The 21,343-nt window shown below is 36.7% G+C and overlaps 2 protein-coding genes across 2 annotated transcripts; both read right to left on the minus strand.

Moving 5' to 3' along the window:
• Positions 1-1,469: 1,469 nt before the first annotated feature.
• On the minus strand, positions 1,470-5,410 carry GCK72_011406 (uncharacterized protein; the record flags this gene model as incomplete). Its single annotated transcript, XM_053728425.1, has 4 exons — positions 1,470-1,748; positions 2,751-3,378; positions 4,731-4,811; positions 5,388-5,410. The coding sequence occupies 4 exons, from the start codon at positions 5,408-5,410 to the stop codon at positions 1,470-1,472; spliced, it is 1,011 nt and encodes a 336-aa protein (XP_053588002.1).
• Positions 5,411-7,583: 2,173 nt separating this feature from the next.
• GCK72_011407 (uncharacterized protein) lies at positions 7,584-9,505 on the minus strand (the record flags this gene model as incomplete). Its single annotated transcript, XM_053728426.1, has 2 exons — positions 7,584-7,910; positions 8,807-9,505. 2 exons carry the CDS (start codon positions 9,503-9,505, stop codon positions 7,584-7,586), a joined length of 1,026 nt encoding a protein of 341 aa, XP_053588003.1.
• Between the last annotated feature and the right edge of the window lie 11,838 nt (positions 9,506-21,343).

Genomic DNA, 21,343 nt, shown 5'->3' on the forward strand with positions numbered 1-21,343 from the left:
ACAATTTAAATAAATATGATCAAGCCTAGGCTTCCCTTAATTTGGGTCTCACCACGAAAACTACAGTAACCAGGAGTTTCAAAGGGCATAGATTAAAATTGCTACAAACCTAGTCATGTTTATACTCATTCGAAGCGTCTCGACGAGCTGACTTCAAAAATGTTATTCTCATCAAGATTGGAGTACAATAAGCTGGGTTACTGTAAATATTGTGAAATCCGGGATTTTCGAAAAGTTTTGTAAATCTGTATCTTTTTGATTTTTAGGTGTTTTTTAATAATTTTAATTTCAAAATGTAGCAAATTGCTTAATTGTTTTGCGGAAAATAGTTTCAGATCAGGAAATATTATTTGTGTTAAAAACTTACTATGAATTACTTAATTTTGACTGAACATCATGACAACTGAATATTAGACAGCTATGATTCATCATAAATTCCTGAAAATCTGAAAAATTTTCAATTTTCAAAATTTCAGCAACCAGAGTTTCAGTTTTGAGCGTTTTTTAGCAGAGTACCAGAGTTGCGCGGAAGTTATTTTTTCTAAAACGGAAGTCGGAAGTCGGAAGTAAAATTTGTAATCCGGAAGTCGGAAGTCGGAAGTCGGAAGTAAAATTTCTAATCCGGAAGTCGGAAGTCGGAAGTAAAATTTCTTATCCGGAAGTCGGAAGTCGGAAGTAAAATTTCTAATCCGGAAGTCGGAAGTCGGAAGTCGGAAGCAAAATTTTGAAAACGGAAGTCGGAAGTCGGAAGTAAAATTTGTAATCCGGAAGTCGGGAGTCGGAAGTAAAATTTCTAATCCGGAAGTCGGAAGTCGGAAGTCGGAAGTAAAATTTCTAATCCGGAAGTCGGAAGTCGGAAGTAAAATTTCTTATCCGGAAGTCGGAAGTCGGAAGTAAAATTTCTAATCCGGAAGTCGGAAGCAAAATTTTGAAAACGGAAGTCGGAAGCCGGAAGTCGGAAGTGAAAAAACGCCCGGAAGTCGGAACTCGGAAGTCGGAAGTAGATTTTTTCGCAAAGATTCGAAAACTCCTAGAAAAAGTTCGAAAAATTCGCGAAAATCAGTGGAAAATTAGTTTTTGGCTGAAGAAAAGCTCATTTTCTGTCTTTTTAGACCATTTTTCCTTCTATTTCTGCGAAATATACTTTTCCGAAATCCCACAGTTATGGAATGACGGAAGGCGGAAGTAAACGTCCGAAAACGGAAGTCGGAAGTCGGAAGTAAAATTTTGAAAACGGAAGTCGGAAGTCGGAAGTGAAAAACAGCCCGGAAGTCGGAAGTCGGAAGTCGGAATTCCGCGCAACTCTGCAGGGTACATACTTTTTCGGTGAAAAATAAGTTTTTAGTGTCGCAATCTGTAAATTAATTTATTTTAAAACCGGTAGTAATGATGAAAATCTATAGAAACAAATGAATGTATCAATTTTATGAATTCACAGGTCAATTCTCAATTTAACCTCTAAATAATACTTAGGAATCCATTTTATAGACAGTCTTTGGGTACCCCGGCACTTCAATAGCCTCGTCACTCTCTCCAGGAACAAATGATGGTCCCTTGAACCAAATGAAATCGTTGGATACGGTAAGGGACACCTGTCTATCGTCGTCACTCGGAAAATGGTCTACTGTAGGGGCGCCGAGGTGTCTGTGGGTGTGGATACCAAGTTGTTGGCGGATTTCATTATGAAGGGCATAAGAAATTGGGCAACGCAGTTTGAATTCGCGGAAGTCGGGGCGACGGCGCAGTGTCTGGAATTAAAAAAGATGATAAATGTTTTTTTCAACAAATTCAGAAGATTTGCTACATTTTAAGACAACAAACATAGAAATTTACTGATAAATAACAAAGTTACAGCATTTCGAATATTTTCGAAATTTCGAAATTTTTGTAAATAATAAATTTTTGATCTTCGTCTTTTTTCCGATAAATTCGAAAATTCTGCACATTTTGAGCTAAAAATCATTAGAAATGATCGGAAAATAATAAAGTTACAAAATTTCGAAACATTTCGAAAATTCAAAAAATCACAAAAACTACCGTAACCCGGTCAGTTTTGATTCAAACTCTATCAATCTTAGTAATTCGGATTGAGCAAGAGAAGACGCTTCAAATGACTATAATCATGGCGTGGTTTGAAAAAAATTAGGTCTCGGCAAGAAAAGGGTCTCGGGTTACTGTAGTTTTCGTGGTGGGACCCAATTTGTTCCAAATCTAGTCATGTTTATACTCATTCGAAGCGTCACGACGCGCTGAATTTGAAAATGTTATTTTCATCAAGACTGGAGTACGATGAGCTGGGTTACGGTAGTTTCAGTGAAATCCAGGATTTTCGAAAAGTTTCGAAAATCTGTAACTTTTTTGGTTTTGGAGATTTTTGTATGGTTTTTAATGTAAAATGTAGGAAATTAGATGACGTTTCCGTGAAAAATAGTTTGAATCAACTTCCGATACTGTTGTCCTGTGGTTACTGTAGTTTTCATGATGGAATAAGAAAAAGTGGCAAAATTCTCTAAACCTAGCCATAATTATACTCATATGAAAGCTCTTGACGCGCTGGTTTTAAAATTATTTTTATTTTTACGATTGGCCTAAAATTGACAAAGTTATGATGGTTTTAAATTTTAAATTATTTTCGAAAAGTTTCGAAAATCCGTAACTTTTTGGTTTTTTGGTATTTTTCGCTAATTTTTGCTGTGAAACGTGGCAAATTGATTGTAGTTTTTGGGAAAAGGATATTCTACAGTACTCACCTTCTTAAACGCTTTGATAAAGTTGGATCCCACTACTTCCTGTGCATAAATAACGACAAAGTTGAATTCCTTCAACACCTCATTGATTGCTCTCGGAAGAAAAAATGGTAACTTCAAAACCACTAATCCATCCGCATGTTTCCAATGATCCGTCCGGGATATTTCATCGAAACGATTTTTTATATAGATTTTTCGAATAGTTGTTGGATCAACTAGTTGGAGATATGGTACTTCATGACGGCAGTCCAAATAGACATTCTCCACTTTCAATGGCCGAATATTCTGGAATGAAATTTCCGGCCACGGGATGTTGGCTTTATCCCGGTTTTGCACAAAATAGAGATTTTTGATTGTTAAATTGGGAAATGATGAAATTCCCTTCAGAATATTGTGCATTTTCTCTGTCAACCACTTGTCGCACGGCGTCTTTTTTAATGTAATATCACCATTATACTCTACAATATATCCTTCGCTAGCTTTGATAATTTGTTTCACAAAAACTTTTGGGTTTGTGAAGATTTCCAGGGAAGAAGGGGTTTGTTTGATAGTAAAAGAGTCCAGATGAAGTTTTTCTGTACTTTTGTCGACGAGATGATTGAATATTTGACAGGTTTGTTGAGCCAGTGATCTGGAATATGAGAATATAAATTTCGGATAGAAAATATGGATATTTGGTGATTTTCGGAGTGAAAATGACTTTTTTTCTGAAAATCCGGGGGTTTTTAATAAAAAATGAGCAAAAATCGTTATAAATGAGTTTTTCACACTGAAAATCAATCAAAAAACCGCTTAAAATGACAAAAAATCACCGGAAAATCCGCTGTGGCCGAGTTTTCCACCTCGTGGCCTAGAAATCCAATTTTAGGAAAACTAGTCCCCGATATCAAAAATCACGACAAACACTCAAAATCACCGGAAATTCCGCTGTGGCCGAGTTTTCCAACTGGTGGCCTAGAAAACCAAGTTTTAGGAAAACTAGTCCACGAACTCAAAAAACCTCTTAAAATGACCAGAAATCACTGAAATCCCGCTGTGGCCGAGTTTTCCAACTGGTGGCCTAGAAAACCAAATTTTGAGAAAAACTAGTCCCCCGAACTCAAAAATAGACCAAAAAACACTCAAAATCACCGGAAATTCCGCTGTGGCCGAGTTTTCCAACTGGTGGCCTAGAAAACCAAATTTTGAGAAAAACTAGTCCCCGAACTCAAAAAACATCAAAAATGGTTTTTTTCGTGCTAAATACTCAACTTTTATCAAATTTTGTCAAAATTTAGTGAGTCTTTGAGAATTGGGGGCCATTTTTGAGCCAAAAACTTATTAGTAGACGAAAAAATTGCGAGGATTATGGATTTTCAAAAAGAAAAACCCCATTTTGGATTGAAACAAACTTAAAATAGATGAATTTTAGAGCAAAATTTGAATTTCGGTGATTTTCGATGATTTTTGGACGATTTTTGAGTTCGGGGACTAGTTTTCCTAAATTTTGGTTTTCTAGGCCACCAGGTGGAAAACTCGGCCACAACAGAATTCCGGTGATTTTTGGTCATTTTAAGAGGTTTTTTGAGTTCGGGGGACTAGTTTTTCTAAATTTTGGTTTTCTAGGTCACCTGTTAGAAAACTCGGCCACAGCAGAATTCCGGTGATTTATTGTCATTTCAAGAGGTTTTTTGTGTTCGGGGGACTAGTTTTCCTAAATTTTGGTTTTCTAGGCCACCAGGTGGAAAACTCGGCCACAGCGGAAGTTCAGTGATTTCTGGTCATTTTTGGACGTTTTTTGAGTTCGGGGGACTAGTTTTCCTAAATTTTGGTTTTCTAGGCCACAGCGGAAGTTCAGTGATTTCTGGTTATTTTTGGACGTTTTTTGAGTCCGGGGACTAGTTTTTCTAAATTTTGGTTTTCTAGGCCACGTGTTGAAAAACTCGGCCATGAACTAAATCAGACTTTTTCGGCGATTTTCAATTGTTTTTTAAGTTTACATACCTTGTCTGTAAATCCAAATAGCCTAAAATTTTCGTATTGATATGCGCTGGCAAGTTGTCCAACCATAGTCCTGGACGTCTTCTGGAAAAAAAAAGCTATAATCTTTTTTTAGTTTTCAAGAGAAAAACTCACTCCTGCTCAAGTCCTCTCGGACAAGTTTCCAACAATTATATCGAGAAAAAAAATCGAAAAAAAAAACTACAAAAACTTGTTGAAAGCAGTGAGGAAACGAGGAATTGAAAGCAAAAATCTTGTCCGAGAGGACTACACGGGACAACTCTCCCACCAGAAGCTCATTTTGAATCAGGAGCACTGGAAATGTGGCGATTTATGACATTTTATTCACTGAAAATAACCAGAACCGCAGAATTTTGACATTTTTCTCCTCTATAATCCCCAAAAATCCACTAATTTCGAAAATTTTTGTTGTAAAATCGGGGTTCGAGCAATTTCGGACCTTCCCAAATTACTATTTTGGGCACTTCTTTCACTAAAAGTGACTAAAAATTTAATATTTTCACACTTTTCCATTCCAAAATGCCAAAAAAACCCGTTATTTTCTACATTTTTATCAAAAAATCGTATTGAAACTGAATGAAATTAAGAAAAATTAATTCTGCACTAAAATAAAATGCACTAAAATCGATTGTGAATCACTTAGAATTGCTCAAATTATACATGGAAATGATTGAAATCGACTAAAATAGTGAAAACCCGTTGAAAAATAACAAATTCCACTGAAAAAATGCCGGGAAATGGCTAAAATTGATAAAAATTGACAGAAACTGTTGAAAATTCACAAGTTTCTCTAAACATGCCGGAAAATGGCTGACATTATGAGAAAAACCTCCGAGAAACGAATAAATTGTCGAAAATTGCTACAAAACGTCAGAAAAATGAGATAATTGACATGAAAAACTGAAAATATAGAACTAAACGACCAAAATTTTATGGAAAACGAAGAAAATACATTGATAATGCCTGAATATTACTGAAAACACACAAAATTATCAAAAAATTGCTGAAATAATGCTTGAAATTTCGTAAAAAGCCACAACAAAAGCCTACATTGGATTTCCCAGCAAAAATTCTAAAACTCCGTCTGAAAACGTTTGGAATTCTCAAAGAATTCAAAAGATTTCCCCGAAGTTTCATTGAAAAACATGGAGAAACAGCCGAAAAACAATAAAATCAATGAAAACCGGCGGGTGTTTTCAGTTTTTCACATGTTTTTCAGTTTTTCCAAGTGAAATCGGTTGAAAATCAAAAAACCACAAAAACCCCATATAATTCAATAAAATTCCACTAAAAATTTGAAAAAAAAATACACCAATTAACTTGCAAATAAACACACGAAAGTCGGGGGAAAAAGAAAGAAAATGGGAAAATATATGTAGTGAGAGAGAAGAGACTTAGTCTGAGAAAGAAAGGAAAAACACCAAACGGCGTAAATAACAATTACACACGAGGGGTCTCCGTGTGGACGGCTGGTGGTCGCTGCCACTCACAGAAATGTGAAGAACACGGGGAGAAGATGAAGAGAGAGAGATATGGTAATGGATGCTATTGAAGGTGTGAAATGCAAAAAATTATCGATCTTGTCCGAGAGGACTACACGGGGGTACCGCGGAAAAACTCTTCGACCAAAGCACATTTTGAGTCAGGAGAACGGGAATTGTAGCGATTTTCAGCATATGCGTCAATAATAAATGTTTCTTAGAATTTTCTGATGTATCGGGATCTATAATTTAAAAAATATGGCACTTCAGTCTTCAAAATTAGAGCTAAATTGAGCAATTTTCGAAATTTTTATAATAGAACATTTTAATTTGAAATGTTGGTGTCTGTTTCTCATTGTTTATGAGAGATTTTAGTTTTCCGATTGTGTGTTTAATAAAAATTGAACAATTTTTGGGCATTTTCCGATTGTGTTCGTTGTTATTTACTAGTTTTTTGGCTTCCTGTACCAACTTTTGACTTTTTAATTTTGTTCAATTTCTGCAATCATTTTTCCAAATTTTCAGAGTATTTTCGATCGAATTGCCGCAGTTAAAGTATAAGTTTATTGAAAACCTGGGAAATAAACATCTGGAATGGAAAATTGTTATCGAAAAACTGAGAAAAATAAATTAAAGATCACAATTGAGTATGAGAGGAGGAATAATCAAAAGAGATAGATTTTCAGACTTGGGAATAAAGTAAACAGGTAAAATTGTGAAAATTTAAGAAAAAAAAGGGGAAATCAGAGTAAATAAACGGGAATGTGAGATATGAGAAAATTTAAGACGGGATTTAAGTCAAGACGTTTGATATTCTCAAACCTAATAGCTCGTCACTGTTCTTACAACTGCGCTCCACCGGAATGTCCTTCGATTTCGGTAGAGCGCGGTTGAAAGACGTATGTAGTGCTATAAAAATAATGTGGAATTATACAAGAGTTCTAATAAGTACACTGACAAAATACACTGACAAAAAATACACTGACAAAATTACACTGACAAAAAATAAAACCATACTTGCAAACCGGGCCAAAACGGGCCGAACTCGTGTCAAACTCAATATTATGAGCTCAAAAATATACCAAAATGTAGAGCTAGACGAGTTCTTACTCCGTGACTTAGTACGGCCCGGATGGCTATTTGTTAATGTGTCGATGGCCGGGCTTTTTTGGCCATTTTTGCGTTTTTTGTCACTTTTTCCCGGCCCGCGGCACATTAACGAATAGCCATCCGGCCCGTAGTAGGTCAGGGAGATAGAACTCGCTGAGATCTACATTTTAGTATATTTTTCAGCGCACATAAATGCACTGACTAAATTACACTGACATTTAAACTGGTCAGGGTTATAACAAATTTAGACAGGAGGATTCTCTTCTGCATTGTTATCATTTCCCCCAACCTCTTCCTCCTCATCCTCCTCATCTTCCTCAATTATCTTATCATCCCCGTCCCTTGCCACATAGCACGGTCCTCTAAAAATCATCCACTCGTAGTCGATCTTCAACGCCAACTTCTTATCACTACCAGGATATGGGAAATAGATCCATCCGGGTTCCGATGGTTTCGTGTAGTTGTAGACGTTATGACGGTGGTTGATGACGTCGACAGGACGACGGGGGTCGGAGCGCCAGGAGCCTGTGTTGAGGGAGAATTGGTCGAGCGATGGGTTGCGGAGGAGAACCTGGAACGTCAAGGAAATGAGAAAATGGGTCTAAGGCTCTAAGCGTAAAGCCTAAAGCCTAAAGCCTAAAGCCTGAAACCTTAAGCCTTAGGCCTAAAGCCTAAAGCCTAAGACTTTAAGCTTAAAGCACTAAGCCTAAGTCTCTAAGCCTAAGACTCTAAGATTGTCATTTTTCAGAATTTTTTTTGGTTTTCAAATGTTTCAGATATCAAAAAATTGTAAAAATCGACGAAATTCACCCAGAAAGCTCTTTTGACCATTTTTTATGCTTTTTCAACGATTTTAAACTGTTCTAGACCTAAAAAATTGTGAAAATCAGCAAGTTTCAATGTATTTCTGAAAAATTTCAGCGACATTCGGCTTTGGCTCATTTTAGGCTGTCTCAGACATCAAAAAAACGCAAAAAACATAAAAAATCACTTAAAATTTGTAAAATTTCGAGGAAACTTAGATTTTCTCGTACTGAACCACAAACTTTTCAATTTTGGCACATTTTCGCATGTTTAAACCAAGAAAAAAAGCTTTTCATTTGGAAAAAAACGTTAAAAAACCAATTTTTTACCAAAAGCCCCTCAGATGACTGGCGCGCCGTTGACGCGTTTCTGAACTGTCTTTCCGCCTTAAATCATTTAAAAACTGCCAAAAATTGTCTAAAAACGGCTAAAATCACTTAAAATAGCTAATTGTAAGGCTTTAAGGCTCAGCTCAAAAATGATTTTACAGTGACCAAAATTTTACAATGACAATTTTTTACAATGACCAACATATTTACAGTGACCAAAAATTTTTCAGCGTCTCACAAGGATCAGATTTTAAATCTGTGACCTTACCGAGAATCTTCTGTCCTCCTGACCATCGGCAAGGCCCTATGGCTCTAAGCCTATCCCTCCACTCACCTCTGTCAAACGTTCAACATGGTCCACACAAAATTGCTCGACCTGGAACATGTCGACCCTATTGAAATGCGCAAAATCCGCGAGATACTCCCAACGGAACAAAATTGAATACGACTCGAACTCTTTCATCGCTTTCCATTGTTCCGTCTGAAACATCTCATCAAAATAGTCGAGACTTGCGATACAGCCCGAGTAGCTGTATTCTAGAATCATCGATTTCAGGGTGCCCGGCTCCAGATGAAGGAGAATTGACCAGACTTGTTCGTACTCGTAAAACTGAATGTTGAGTGTCCGGACTTTCAAGCGCCGCCCATTTTCCGCCAGGAACTCATTGAGACACTGGAATACAGCGGTATGGTCGAGAAGAGCCAACTCCTCTTTGGGTTCGTCATTCACGTCTACAGTAACCGTGAGGGAATGCACTGTTCTTTTTGGGTTCGCAAATATGATATTGAGGTCGTTTTCCAGAATATTCGAGAGCTCATCGAAATCGAAAATCCGGTCGTTTTTACCATCTTTGATATTGTTGGAGACTGCGAACTTCATCTCTTCGATTTGTTTATAGAATGCTTCGAAGCGTCCGTTGTGACTGTCCAGATGTACTTCATGGAAACGGATGTGGATGTGGAAGTCGTGGAACGCAAATTCGGTAGTATCCACGTGAGTACGTAGAGTCTTACAGACCTTGCGGAGTTTCATTCTGGAAAAAAACAATTTAAAAATTGGGATTTATAGGCTATTCAACATATTGACCTTAAAAATAACAAACAAAAAAAAATTCCTAACGTTTTGACCACTGTGGGGATCGAACCCCCGACCTTTCAGCTATACCTTAACCACTCGGCCAGAACCAAAAACTTTCGAAAAATCGCTATTTTTGGGTGGAAAAAACTCAAAAACTCCGGATTTATAGGTTAGTTAACATGTAGAACCCGAAAAAACAAGCAAAAAAGATTCGTAAAGTTTTGACCACCACGGGGATCGAACCCCTGACCTTTTGAGCCATACTTTAACCACTCAGCCTGAAAATTTTTTTTTCGAAAAATTGGGATTTTTGGGTGAAAAAAATCAAGAACTCCTGATGTATAGGTTATTTGACATGTAGAACCCGAAAATAACAAGCAAAAAAAGATTCGTAAAGTTTTGACCACCACGGGGGTCGAACCCCGGACCTTTTCAGCCATACCTTAACCACTCAGCCTGCATAAAAATTTTTTTCGAAAAATCGGGATTTTTGGGTGAAAAAAAACTCAAAAGCTCAAGGTTTATAGGTTAATTGACATGTAGATCCCGAAAATAACAAGGAATAAAAAATTCCTAAAGTTTTGACCACCGCGGGGGTCAAACCCTTGACCCTTTCAGCCATACCTTAACCACTCGGCCAGAACAACAGTTTTTCGAAAAATTGCGATTTTTCGGTAAAAAACTCAAAAACACTAGGTTTTAAGGTTAATTGACATGTAGAACCCGAAAAAAGTAAGCAAAAAAAGATTCAAAAAGTTTTGATCACTACGGGGGTCGAACCCGCGACCCTTTGAACGATAGTCATCGTTGCCTTAACCACTAGGCCAGATCCGAAAATTTTCGAAAAATTGCGATTTCTGGGTGAAAAAAACTCTTTCCGCCGAATATTTTTTGAATTTCCCATTCCGCCTCCGAATTGCCTTAAATTCTGATCAGCTACAGTAACCCAGAAACTCACTTCTCCCTGAAATTGAGATACTTCATCAGTTTGTCCTTGCAAGTTATTGGCATACGGATAAGAGGACTTTGGTCGTCTGGAAGTGAAGTTTCAAGATCTTTTTGGACACTATTTTTTGGAGAAGGGCGGCATCAGGTTCTGGAGACGACATATCTGGAATAATGGGGAAAAATTGAGGGCTAAAATTGGAGTTTTAGGAGTGAAAATGAGATAGCAGAGGTGTGCAGAAATGAAATTTAAAAAAAAAAGAAGTTGAAGGAAAAATACCGATTTTATCATTTTCCAGCTGAATTTTGCAAAATTTTTAATGCTTTCAGTTAAATTGAGTGCTTTTTTTGCCTTAAACACATGGGAGCTGCTTAGAGCATCATCAATCTCTTTAAAATGTCTATGAGCTGCCCAATAAACAAAAACGTTCCCAAAATTAAACTCCTTCATGCATTATCTTCCCCTTTTATACTCTAACATCAGGTAGAAGGAAAAAGGGGGCGGGGCCCCGGGAGCACATAAGAGCACACATCTGGCCCGAAATCATGGAGCAAGCAGAAGATTAGTGTAGAGGTGATATACTGAGAAGAGGGGGAGATTAATAATGAAAGCGTGCATGCACACATGGAAATTTGATGTTACATACAAAGATCTGGTAAAGAAAACATGTGAAGAGCGGATAGAGATCTAACGGAAATTTTTAGAAAAGAAAATTGGGAGAAAAATATATAATTCCTTAGAGAATCACAGGATCTTTACGACGGAGCAGTCTGCAGACATCTGGACAATAGGGACACACCGACAGACAAGGAGAGACAAATCGTTGGGATCTGAGAGTAGGAGAGCCTCAAAGGAAGGTATCTGCAGGCATTTGGACACATCGATAAACATTTTTAGTGTTCCAAAAAGAAGAAAAAAGATCACACATCTGGTAGAAAACTGAATCATTTCCCGTATTTCCCAGTGATAAACAACCGGGACGGGATCAAAGTACATACACGCGTATACTTGATGTTACATACATCTGGTAGAGAAAATATTTATTTGGAAATAAGAAAAAGATCGAACGGGAAGAATTGTGTTCATACGTTAAAATGGAATGTGATGTTACGAAAAAAGTGGTTTCAAAAAAATCTGGTGCGATTTTGGCGCGTTTGAAGCGTCTTAGAATGCATGGGAGTTAGAGAGGTGTGGGGAAGTAAGACAGTATAAAACTGACGGTAATTAGACAAAGTTAATTAGTTGAAGGTATAATTACCCCCGATTTTTAGGATTTTTGAGGTCATTTTTTTTAAAGAGTTTTTGATCTTTTTTCTGGAAACGTTTGTGCTATTTTCTAGTCTAGTTTAAATCAACTTAAAAATGTACAGAAACAATAGAAATCCACCAGAAACTCTCGGTTTTTAAAGTTGCTGTTTTCAAACTAAACTTCACTGGAAAACAAGATTAACTACTCAATTTTAAGCTAAGACTGAAATTTTCCGCTTTTTTAAACCAAAATCGTCAAAAAATCTGTATTTTTACATATTTCCTCATTTAAAGGGCTTTTTTTATCTACTTTTCACAAAACTTTAGAAAAAATATCTGTTCGTACTGAAAAACAAAGTTTTTAAAACCATTTTTCCGTTCAAAAATTCAAATATTGTATGACTTTTAGTGTTCTTCACGAAAATTCTGCTTATTGTTATCTATTTTTTTGAATTTTCCATTGAATTCGGCGCATTTTTGAACTTGGAGCTGCTTATTGCCTGAATTCCTTCAATATTTCTTTAGAACTGCAACAAAAATTAATAAAAATAGCTGCAATTTGTCTGTAAACTACTGAAAATTATAGATTAAAGGTAAAACTATTGTGGCCTGATACAAATGTGCATTAAACTTTGAAATTTTCAAAAAAATGACTTCAAATTATGAGAAATTGCTTGACAAGAAAATTTCGGAAAATGGCTCAAATAAGCACCGCAAACTAGCCACAAAAACCATAACAACCTCAAATTCTTCTGAAATCCGCTGAGAAGGACATCCGGACAAACAGACAAAAATAGCTTTTAGCCAAGTCAAAACCTGCTGAAACGCTGTGAAAACCGGTGCAGACATTAAAAATGACTGTCTGCCCGTCCAGATGTCTGCAGATACCGGCTCTCCTACTCTCAGATCCCAACTATTTGTCTCTCCTTGTCTGTCGGTGTGTCCCAACTGTCATGATGTCTGCAGATTACTCTCTAATAAAAATCCTGAGGATTCTCTAAAGAATTTTATATTTTTCTTCTCGATCTTTCTCGTTTCCAGATGTTCTCAATATTTTTGCGGATGTTACACACTATATCCACCTGCCATAGTGACTCCGTCCCCCTCTCCACCTGGATGTGCCATTAGACCACACACACCGCTAATATGCTTCCCGTTTATCTTTTTTAGAAGGGATCTTTACTAATAATATTCAACAGATTCCGTCTGTCCGTTTATGTGTTGCAAGCCATAACTCCCTCTGTAGTGGACCGATTTCTATGAAACCTAGACAGATTGATTGGAAATTTCCCTTAGATGATGCCCGAACTTTTCTTTTTTCGAAAAAGATGATTTTGACGTCTTCTGGAGACGATGACCATTTCAACAGTAAAAAGCGTTGAGAAAGGTGTGTCCCGACAGGGTGGTAGAAAGCTCAAACTTACTGACTCGGTGTTTCTTATCTGCATTCTCGAAATGGCCACGGCCACGCGTATTTAGTGTAGCGGTCTACGCAGATGACTCTCACACACGGGGTGGTGAGTTCGTTCCCACCAGGTCGGAAATGTTTTTTGGTTTTTTGTTTTGATAGAAAAATAGACAGCCAGTATATGAAAGTTGTAAATAACGCCGTTACAGTCGAGATTTCGGAGATCAAAAGGGTTACGTAGGTATAATCGAGGAAAAAACTACGATTTGGAAACTGCGCCGCAAATTTGCGTTCGTATGTGCACCCTTTCCCCAATTTTCGTTCCCCGATTAAAAGGCTCTCTCCGATTTTCGTAGAGTTCCCAACTTTTAAAATGTTTAAAAATTACAATCCTGCAAACGCAGAGTCAAAAACTGATTTATCCATAAGACTTTCGTCCGCATCTTCTTATGGAAAGGGAGGCGGCATGGCCGCCGATCAGTCAAAAACTCAAAAAGATTACATTTTCTGTCAAAATTTTTTGTTAAAAGGAAAATATGTTTTGAAGTTTTTGAAAAAAGTTATAACGTTTTTTTGCGTATATCACTATTTATACCGCACCCTGTACATAAAGTGCATTTCTTTGAAGATCTTTAAGAATTTTGTCAACTTTTGTGGAGCGCTTTCAGGTACAAATGAGGATTGGAATCAAAATAGACTGAATAAGAGTGTACTTCTACTTTTGAACTGAGAAGTATGTAAAATAGTTTTGAAGTATTTTAGAGAAAAGAGGCGGCATCGCCGCCGAAGAGGTATAAAATCAGAAAGCAGAACTTTTCGGATCAAACCAGACTAAGAAGAAGATTTCTGTGTATGTATATGGAAAACATCTTGAAAGGCTTTGGGGAGGGAGGCGACGTCGCCGCCAATCAGTCAAAAACTCAAAAAAAATGCTTTAAGCGCATTTTTTATACTGACATTCCATATTCCACAGGAAAAAGTCATTGAGAAAATTTGTTAAAATATTATCAGAAATACCGAAGTGTTTTAATTGTTCTCTACCGGAAAGGGCTTCTTAGCTAACGAAAACTAGCTTACAAGTGAATAAGTTATACGATCCAAAAGTAGAGGAGAATTCTGAGAACTCGATAGTAGTAATTCGGCATGATCACTCGCCTTTTGAGAAGGGAAGAAAGAAGAGTTATCAAGTTCACGTTCTTCTGTGAGATTGTTTTGAAATGAGGAAAACATAAGAAGAAAGTTCAAATTGGTAAATTCAAAAACAGCTCATTCTAAATTCCATGTTCTATCAGGATAGAAAAAGTCATTGAGAAAGTTTGTAGAATTTGAGTCTGAAAAGGAGAGATTTTACAATTGTGTTATCGGAATGAACTGCTCGGTTAAGAAGCGCCGCAGGCGCTGTAAAACTGAGAAGGGTGGTGTAGGGAAGGAGGTTTAGTCGCCGTTAGGCGACGTAAACCGACTGGTATATAAATGTTTTGGAGCACGGTAGATATGAACACTGGAGCAGTAAGTGAAATTTTTGAAAAGGGAAGAAGGGAGAAGGAAGAGGGAAGTGGAAAAAAGCCCGGAAGAAGGAAGAAGGAAGTCGAAGGAAGGAGGCCCATAATCCAAGGGTACATCGAAAGTGGGACAATCAGTCATACCTTCACACCATCTCTGATCATTTTCAACTGGAATATGCCTATTTCTATATTTTACTGCACGGTACTGTGGCATTTAGGTTAATTTTAAGCCGGAAAGGCGTTATTGGTTTAAGAACCTTATTTTTCATTCAAAACAAACTCAAACACGGTTATTTTCAGCAAGGATCTATGTATTTAGGCAAAAATACCACGAACATTGTCCCAAACTTCTTTCAAACACGAAAAAGTACATTTCCAGCAAAAAAACTATATGCGCCTAGGCGAATCCTTGCTTGTTCTCCATATCTCCGTTCTCATCAATTTTCATCAATTTCCATTCTTAAATTCGAACTTCCCACAGTTCTACACTCAACTTTCCAACTTGAAGCGCTTTCGAATTATCACAAATAAAAAAACTGATAACATTAGATTCAAACACATGACTATTTTAGAGAATTTCCAGATCTCTGCTCCCATCAATTTACAGCAAATTCCACTCTCAAATTCGAAGTCTCCATAGTCCAAATCCCCCCCCCCCTTCTCCATGTGTTCCCCTTCTTCTTCTTCTTCTTCTTCTCACTTTCCCCCGTCCGTGTGTTCTTCTTCTTCTCCCCTCCAGCAGCCAGCACCACCAACTGTCATTCCCCCTCTTCTCTCTCTCTCTCTTCTTCAGTGACCCCCCCCCCCCCCCCTTTCACTCCGTTGTCCATTTCTCTCCACACACACATACATACATACACACGACGACGCTCCGTTGCCTCTTTTTTCTTTTTTCTTTCCTTTCACATGCTAAATCTCTCTCACTCTCACTCTGTTCACTTTTCCGCCACCGCCGTGTTTGCCATTCGATGATTTCTTTTTTCTGTGTTCCCTTTTTTTCGCACTTAATTGATATTTTGATATTAAGCCTATTATTAGTGAAGAAATTACAAGTTTCTAAGTTTTCTGCAGTGATTTTTATCGATTTTTATCTCCTTTTTGGGTTTTTCAGTGGAAAAATGAGGTAACCAATGAATTTTTATGATTTTCGACGTCTATCGACACATTTTGACTAATTATCGACCTGAAATTAGAATTTGAAAGTTGTGAATGCTCATTTTTGAGATTTTTGACGTCTTCAGGTCGCAATTAGCTCACATTTTCAGTTTTTAGTCTAAAATTGAATGAAAAATGGTTTTTTTAAATTGATTTCCCACGTTTTGAGCTCAATTGCCTTTTTTGGAGCTTTTGAAAAGATTCTGGCACATTTTTATAATTTTTGACCGTTTTTCCACCTGAAAATCCGATTTTATAGTCGTAAATGCTTATTTTTAAGATTCAAGTCGCAATTAGCTAAAATTTTCAGACTTTCTCCCTGAAATTCAATGAAAAATGAATTTTCGACCTTTTCACCTCAAAATTAACAGATTTTTGACCGTTTTTCGAGCTGAAATTAAGATTTTAAAGTTGGGAATGCTCATTTTTGGGATTTTTGACGTTTTTAGCTAAAATTTTCAGTTTTTCCGTCTGAAATTGAATGAAAAATGATTTTTCGACATTTTCAGGTTAAAATTTTTATATTCTTGCTTCAAAACATAGTTTTTTGCGTTTGAAAGGATTTCGGACAATTTTTCATGATTTTTGAAGTTTTCAGCTTGAAATTACCAGGAAGCAACCAATTTTCAGTTTTTTTTCAAATGAAAAATTCGATTTTTAGGCCAATATCATTTTCCAGCTGAGAATTAGAGTTAATTTTCAACTTTTTGCTTGGAATCTAGCTTGTTTTTACATTTACAGCAATTTTTAGATAGTTATTGTGTGCTTTTTGACAATCTCAGCATTGTGTCACTCATTTTCAGCAATTTTCAGGCATTTAAAATAGTTTTTTTGAAAATTTTCTTATATTTTTTGACAGTTTTAAGTTAAATTACTGAAACGTTTCATCCATTTTCTAATGATTTCTAGTTTTATTTCATTTCCACTTGATATTTTCCATCTTTCCCATGAGTTTCTCCGTTTTTCCATATCCCCACGATTTTTTTCTCTCAATTTACCTTTTTTAAAAAGATTTTCCCCATTTTTCCCAAGATTTGCCTGCTTTTTCCATTTCTCACGATTGTTTCCTCTAAATTTTCATATTTTTCTCTTCTTCCTTCCATTCTTTCATTTACTTGCAACTGGGCCGAGTCCGGGCCGTGAACGGGCCTTAGAATAACTCGCTTCAAAATGAAAATTGGGAGTCGATCAACCTGTCAAATTGTAGATCTCGGTGAGCTCTACTTAAATCTATTTTCATTTTTACTGTAAGTTTAGTGAGTACAATCCATTTAGTGGGCGGGCCGTGAACAGCCGGGCCTTGAATCACGGCCCGGCCACTAAATTGATTGTACTGCGGCTCTCACTAAACTCACATTGAAAAGGAACATATATTTAAGTAGAGCTCACCGAGATCTACAATTTGACAGGTTGATCGACTCCCAATTTTCATTTTGAAGCGAGTTATTCTAAGGCCCGCTCACGGCCCGGAGTCGGCCCGGTTGCAAGTATGCCATTCTTCCTTCTCCACAACCAAAACTATTCCCAACAACACAAGCGTGAGATACACATGTCCTAACCCCCCTTATCGGCGTGCACACAACACCATCCACACCTTTTCTTTCCACCAGCCGTCACCAAGGAGGGAGGGAGAGAGTTGGCAACGTGCCAACACTCTCTCTCTCTCTCTCTCTCTCTCTCTCTCTCTCTCTCTCTCTCTCTCTCTGCCGGTAGAGAACATCTGCATAGAACACGGAGGACACTCTCTTGTTGCGTATACAAATCGTTGCGAGACCCAAGGGGGACGGGGAAGCATTTGGCAGAGAGAGAGAGAGAGAGAGGTGTGTACTGGTGGGGGAGAAGGCGGTCTGTAGACGGAAACCTTTAGGTTTTTGTCAAAAATAAATAAAATTATTGAATTCGGCGTGCGGAGACCTATCGAATGAGTATAATCATGCCCTTATTCGGTCAGGGGTCATTCTGAAAAATTATTGAAATTTTTCGTTGCTCAGGCTATTTGAAATTGGGTTGAAATGTAATGAAGCAGTAATTTTGAATTGATGAAAGCGATTTTTAGACAATTTTCAGCCTGTTTCAGAGAAAATTTAGGGCGAAAGAAGTGGAAGTCGTTAGGAATGGATTTCATGGACACTTTCGGTCATTTTTGGCCAATTCTGGCACTTTAGAGTAATTTTTCAGGAATTTTTACGTCTTTTTGCCCTGTTCTGAGCTTATTTCAGCCAATCTAAACCTATTTTGAAGCAAATTGTTTTCCTTTCAAGCGTTTTGAAGGTTTCAAGACGATTTAAGCGATTTTCAATTATTTCCAGTCATTTCTGATTGTGAGAAAATTTCAGACTATGTAGTGTTCTCCGCATGCTATCTAACCATTTTTCAACAAGCTTCATTCATTAAGAAACCATTTTGAACTATTCTTGATAGTTTTCAGCTTAAACTTCTTAATTTGAATGTTTCAATACATATTTATGTCACTTTTCCCAATATAAACAAGTGCGCTCCACTGATAAACGCGAGAAAGAAGAGGAATCGCTGGCGCACGCGACGCGACCGCAACGCTTCTTTTAAACTTCGCGGTCGTTTTAATTGTAGAGACTGTAGGATCTCTGGATTTCACTAGTTTCAGCACCTATTTTCAGGCCAATTTTAAGTGAGAAAAGTGATTTGAGGCGAATTGTGATAATTTTAGGCCTGTTTTGATTAACTTTTTAGAGTGATTTTTTACTCAATTTCCTCCTATTTTCTGTCATTTCTCGCAATATCTCTTTTTCCATCGAAATTTCTTTCAATTCCAGCGATTATCAATCAATCTCATCTATTTTTCCTATCATTTTCTGCCATTTTCATACGTTTTTCTCTAATTTTTCGTCATAGCTTCTTCCTCCCATTTTCTCCGTTCCCATCTGAAATTTTTTCAATTCCAGTGATTATCAATTGATTCCATCCATATTTCCCATGATTTTCTATAATTTTCATATATTTCTCGACGATTTTTTGTCATATTTTGCTTCTTTCCTGCGTTTTGTTTCCGTTTTCATCTAAATCTGTGCAATTTCCACTATTCTCACTGTTTTATATACTTTTTCTCCGTGATTTTCTGTTATTTTCCTGCATTTTCAGACTATATTCCACTATTTATTTTCGATAATGATTCCTTCAACTACAATCTTATTTATTTTATATATTTCTTCTATTTTCTATTCTCTAGATTCTATTTTTAGTCAAATTTCTCTTTTTTCGACAGCTTTTTCGTTTTTGATCTCCCCTTTTTGAATTCTCATTAATTTTTCCGTCATTTCTATTTCTTTGCTCATATTATCAGTTCTTGAAGTTCATTTTTTTCATTTTCATTTGTTTTTCTCTAATTTTTTGTCATATTTAGCTTCTTTCCTGCGTTTTTTCTCATTTCCCATACATATTTTTGCGATTTTAATGACTATGAATGATTTTTATCTATTTCTCCATGATTTTCTGTCATTTTCATTCATTTCTATCTAGTTTTTTTGTTATATTTAGTTTCTTTCCTGCGTTTTTCTCCGTTCCTATATACATTTTTGCGATTTCAATAATTATCATTGCTTTATATTCATTTACTCCATGATTTTCTATCATTTTCCTGCATGTTCCCTTTTTTCCATTATTTATTCTCAATTCTGGTTTCTTCTACACCAGAATATGGTCCCGAGTTGAGCGGAAAGCGGGATGAAAAAATTGCCAAAAAGTGGGTTTATTTTGTTGTAAAAAGATTTTAAAAATGGTTAAAGCTGTATTAAATTTCTTTTTTGGTAAAAATTGTTAGTTTTGCTGCAAAAAACTCAAAAAATATCAGTAAATTCGAGTAGGCAAACAAATTTTTCAAGCGGATTTCATTCTAGGCGGAAGGCGGAAAAAAATATTGAAACGGCGGAGGCAGAAGGCGGAATTCCGCTCAACTCTGATATGGTCCTTAACAATTTCCTTCAATTTTCTTCCATTTTTCATCAATTTCATTCATTTTTCGCTAATCCCCAAATTTGTTCGATTTTCTCGACTCCAATTCCTCTGGTTCTCACCGCAAGCGTACCTTGAAATGCTGCGTATCTTTTCTCTTACCTCTGTCTCCATTCCATTTCTCCTTTATCACCACACACCGCTCGAAATTCAAACGGCTGCCCTTTTCCTTCTCTTTCCTCCTCTTCCGCCGTTGACATATGCACTAGGGGAAACCCTTTTTTGGGCCGCCCATATCGCGGAGTGGGGTTCTTATTTTATGGATTATCCTGGAGTTTTTGATAGTTCCTTCAGCTCCAAAAAATGGTTTTCCTCAAAGTCTATAACTTTTCGAGTTTCCAGCAATTCGGGTCGTTTTTAGTGTTAAAATACGGAGAATTTTCACGAATTTCTAGTAAGAAATACGTGTAGACACTTTGATCAACAAAATTTACTCAAAAAATTCGAAATTTGAAGTAAAAAACATTTTCAAGCCTAAAAAACCAACTTTTCCGTGCTTAGACTGTTCAAGCTCCGCTTCATCTCGTTATCTTCATAATTTCAGCTCTGTGACACTAGTTAATACGTGGAAAATCTCTAATTATTATTGTAATTACGTCAAAAGTTGATTTTAGTGGTGCTTACGTGCTGAAAACTTTATTTCCCCGCTATTTTTCATTCCAATTTGAAAATTTGATGTCTTGTGAGCCTTGAGGCACTCAAAATGCTATTTTTACAGAATTATTACTCTGAAATTCCGTATTCAAGTTCAAAATCTCTAATTATTATTGTAATCGCGTCAAAATTAGATTCTGGCGATGCTTATCTCGTCTAAATGCTCAAAACCTCGTTTTCAGACGATTTCAGCTCAAAAACTCAAATTTTCATCATTTTCTTACTGTAATTGCGTTGATATTTGATACTGGCGCTGCTCATCTAGATGTTGAAAATATCATTTGCCGGCTGGGGTTTCTTGTTATTTTTTGCGATTTTCAGTGGGTTTTCAGCAATTCTAAAGCATTTTGAAATGATTTTTTCGAATTTTATTCGGTTTGAGTCAGTTATCACTGTAAAAAATCATCCTTCATATTTTCATTCATTTTCGTTATTCCTGATCGATTTCAACTGAAATTTCTACTATTTTATTGATTTTCATTCATATTCAGCTATATTCAGCTAGTATTCCCTGTTTCTGATCTATTCTTTACCTATTATTATTTCATATTCCATGTTGCTCCCTGTCATCTCTGAATTCTGAATCTCGTCTTCTTATTGCCCTTCTTATGTCCACGTAGCATTCTCCCTTCATTTTCTTTTTTCCTCTCTCCTTACCTGCGTCTCTTTTTCTCTTCTTGCTTATTTACTCTTCTTAATATTGTTGTCTCGCTACCCTCAGAAACTGCTGGCGCACCTTTGACGCGTTCTGGTTAATCTCGTCTTACTGTATCTTAAGCTACAGTACTCTTCCCATTTTTCAACTTTTTAATTTGGCTGGGGCGTCGTTGCCGCGTTTTTGTCATAATTCTTGTAATAACGTCTGGCGCACCTTGAGCGCGTTTTCATCT

Source organism: Caenorhabditis remanei, chromosome III (genome assembly GCF_010183535.1).
Source record: "Caenorhabditis remanei strain PX506 chromosome III, whole genome shotgun sequence".
Classification (NCBI taxonomy): domain Eukaryota; kingdom Metazoa; phylum Nematoda; class Chromadorea; order Rhabditida; family Rhabditidae; genus Caenorhabditis; species Caenorhabditis remanei.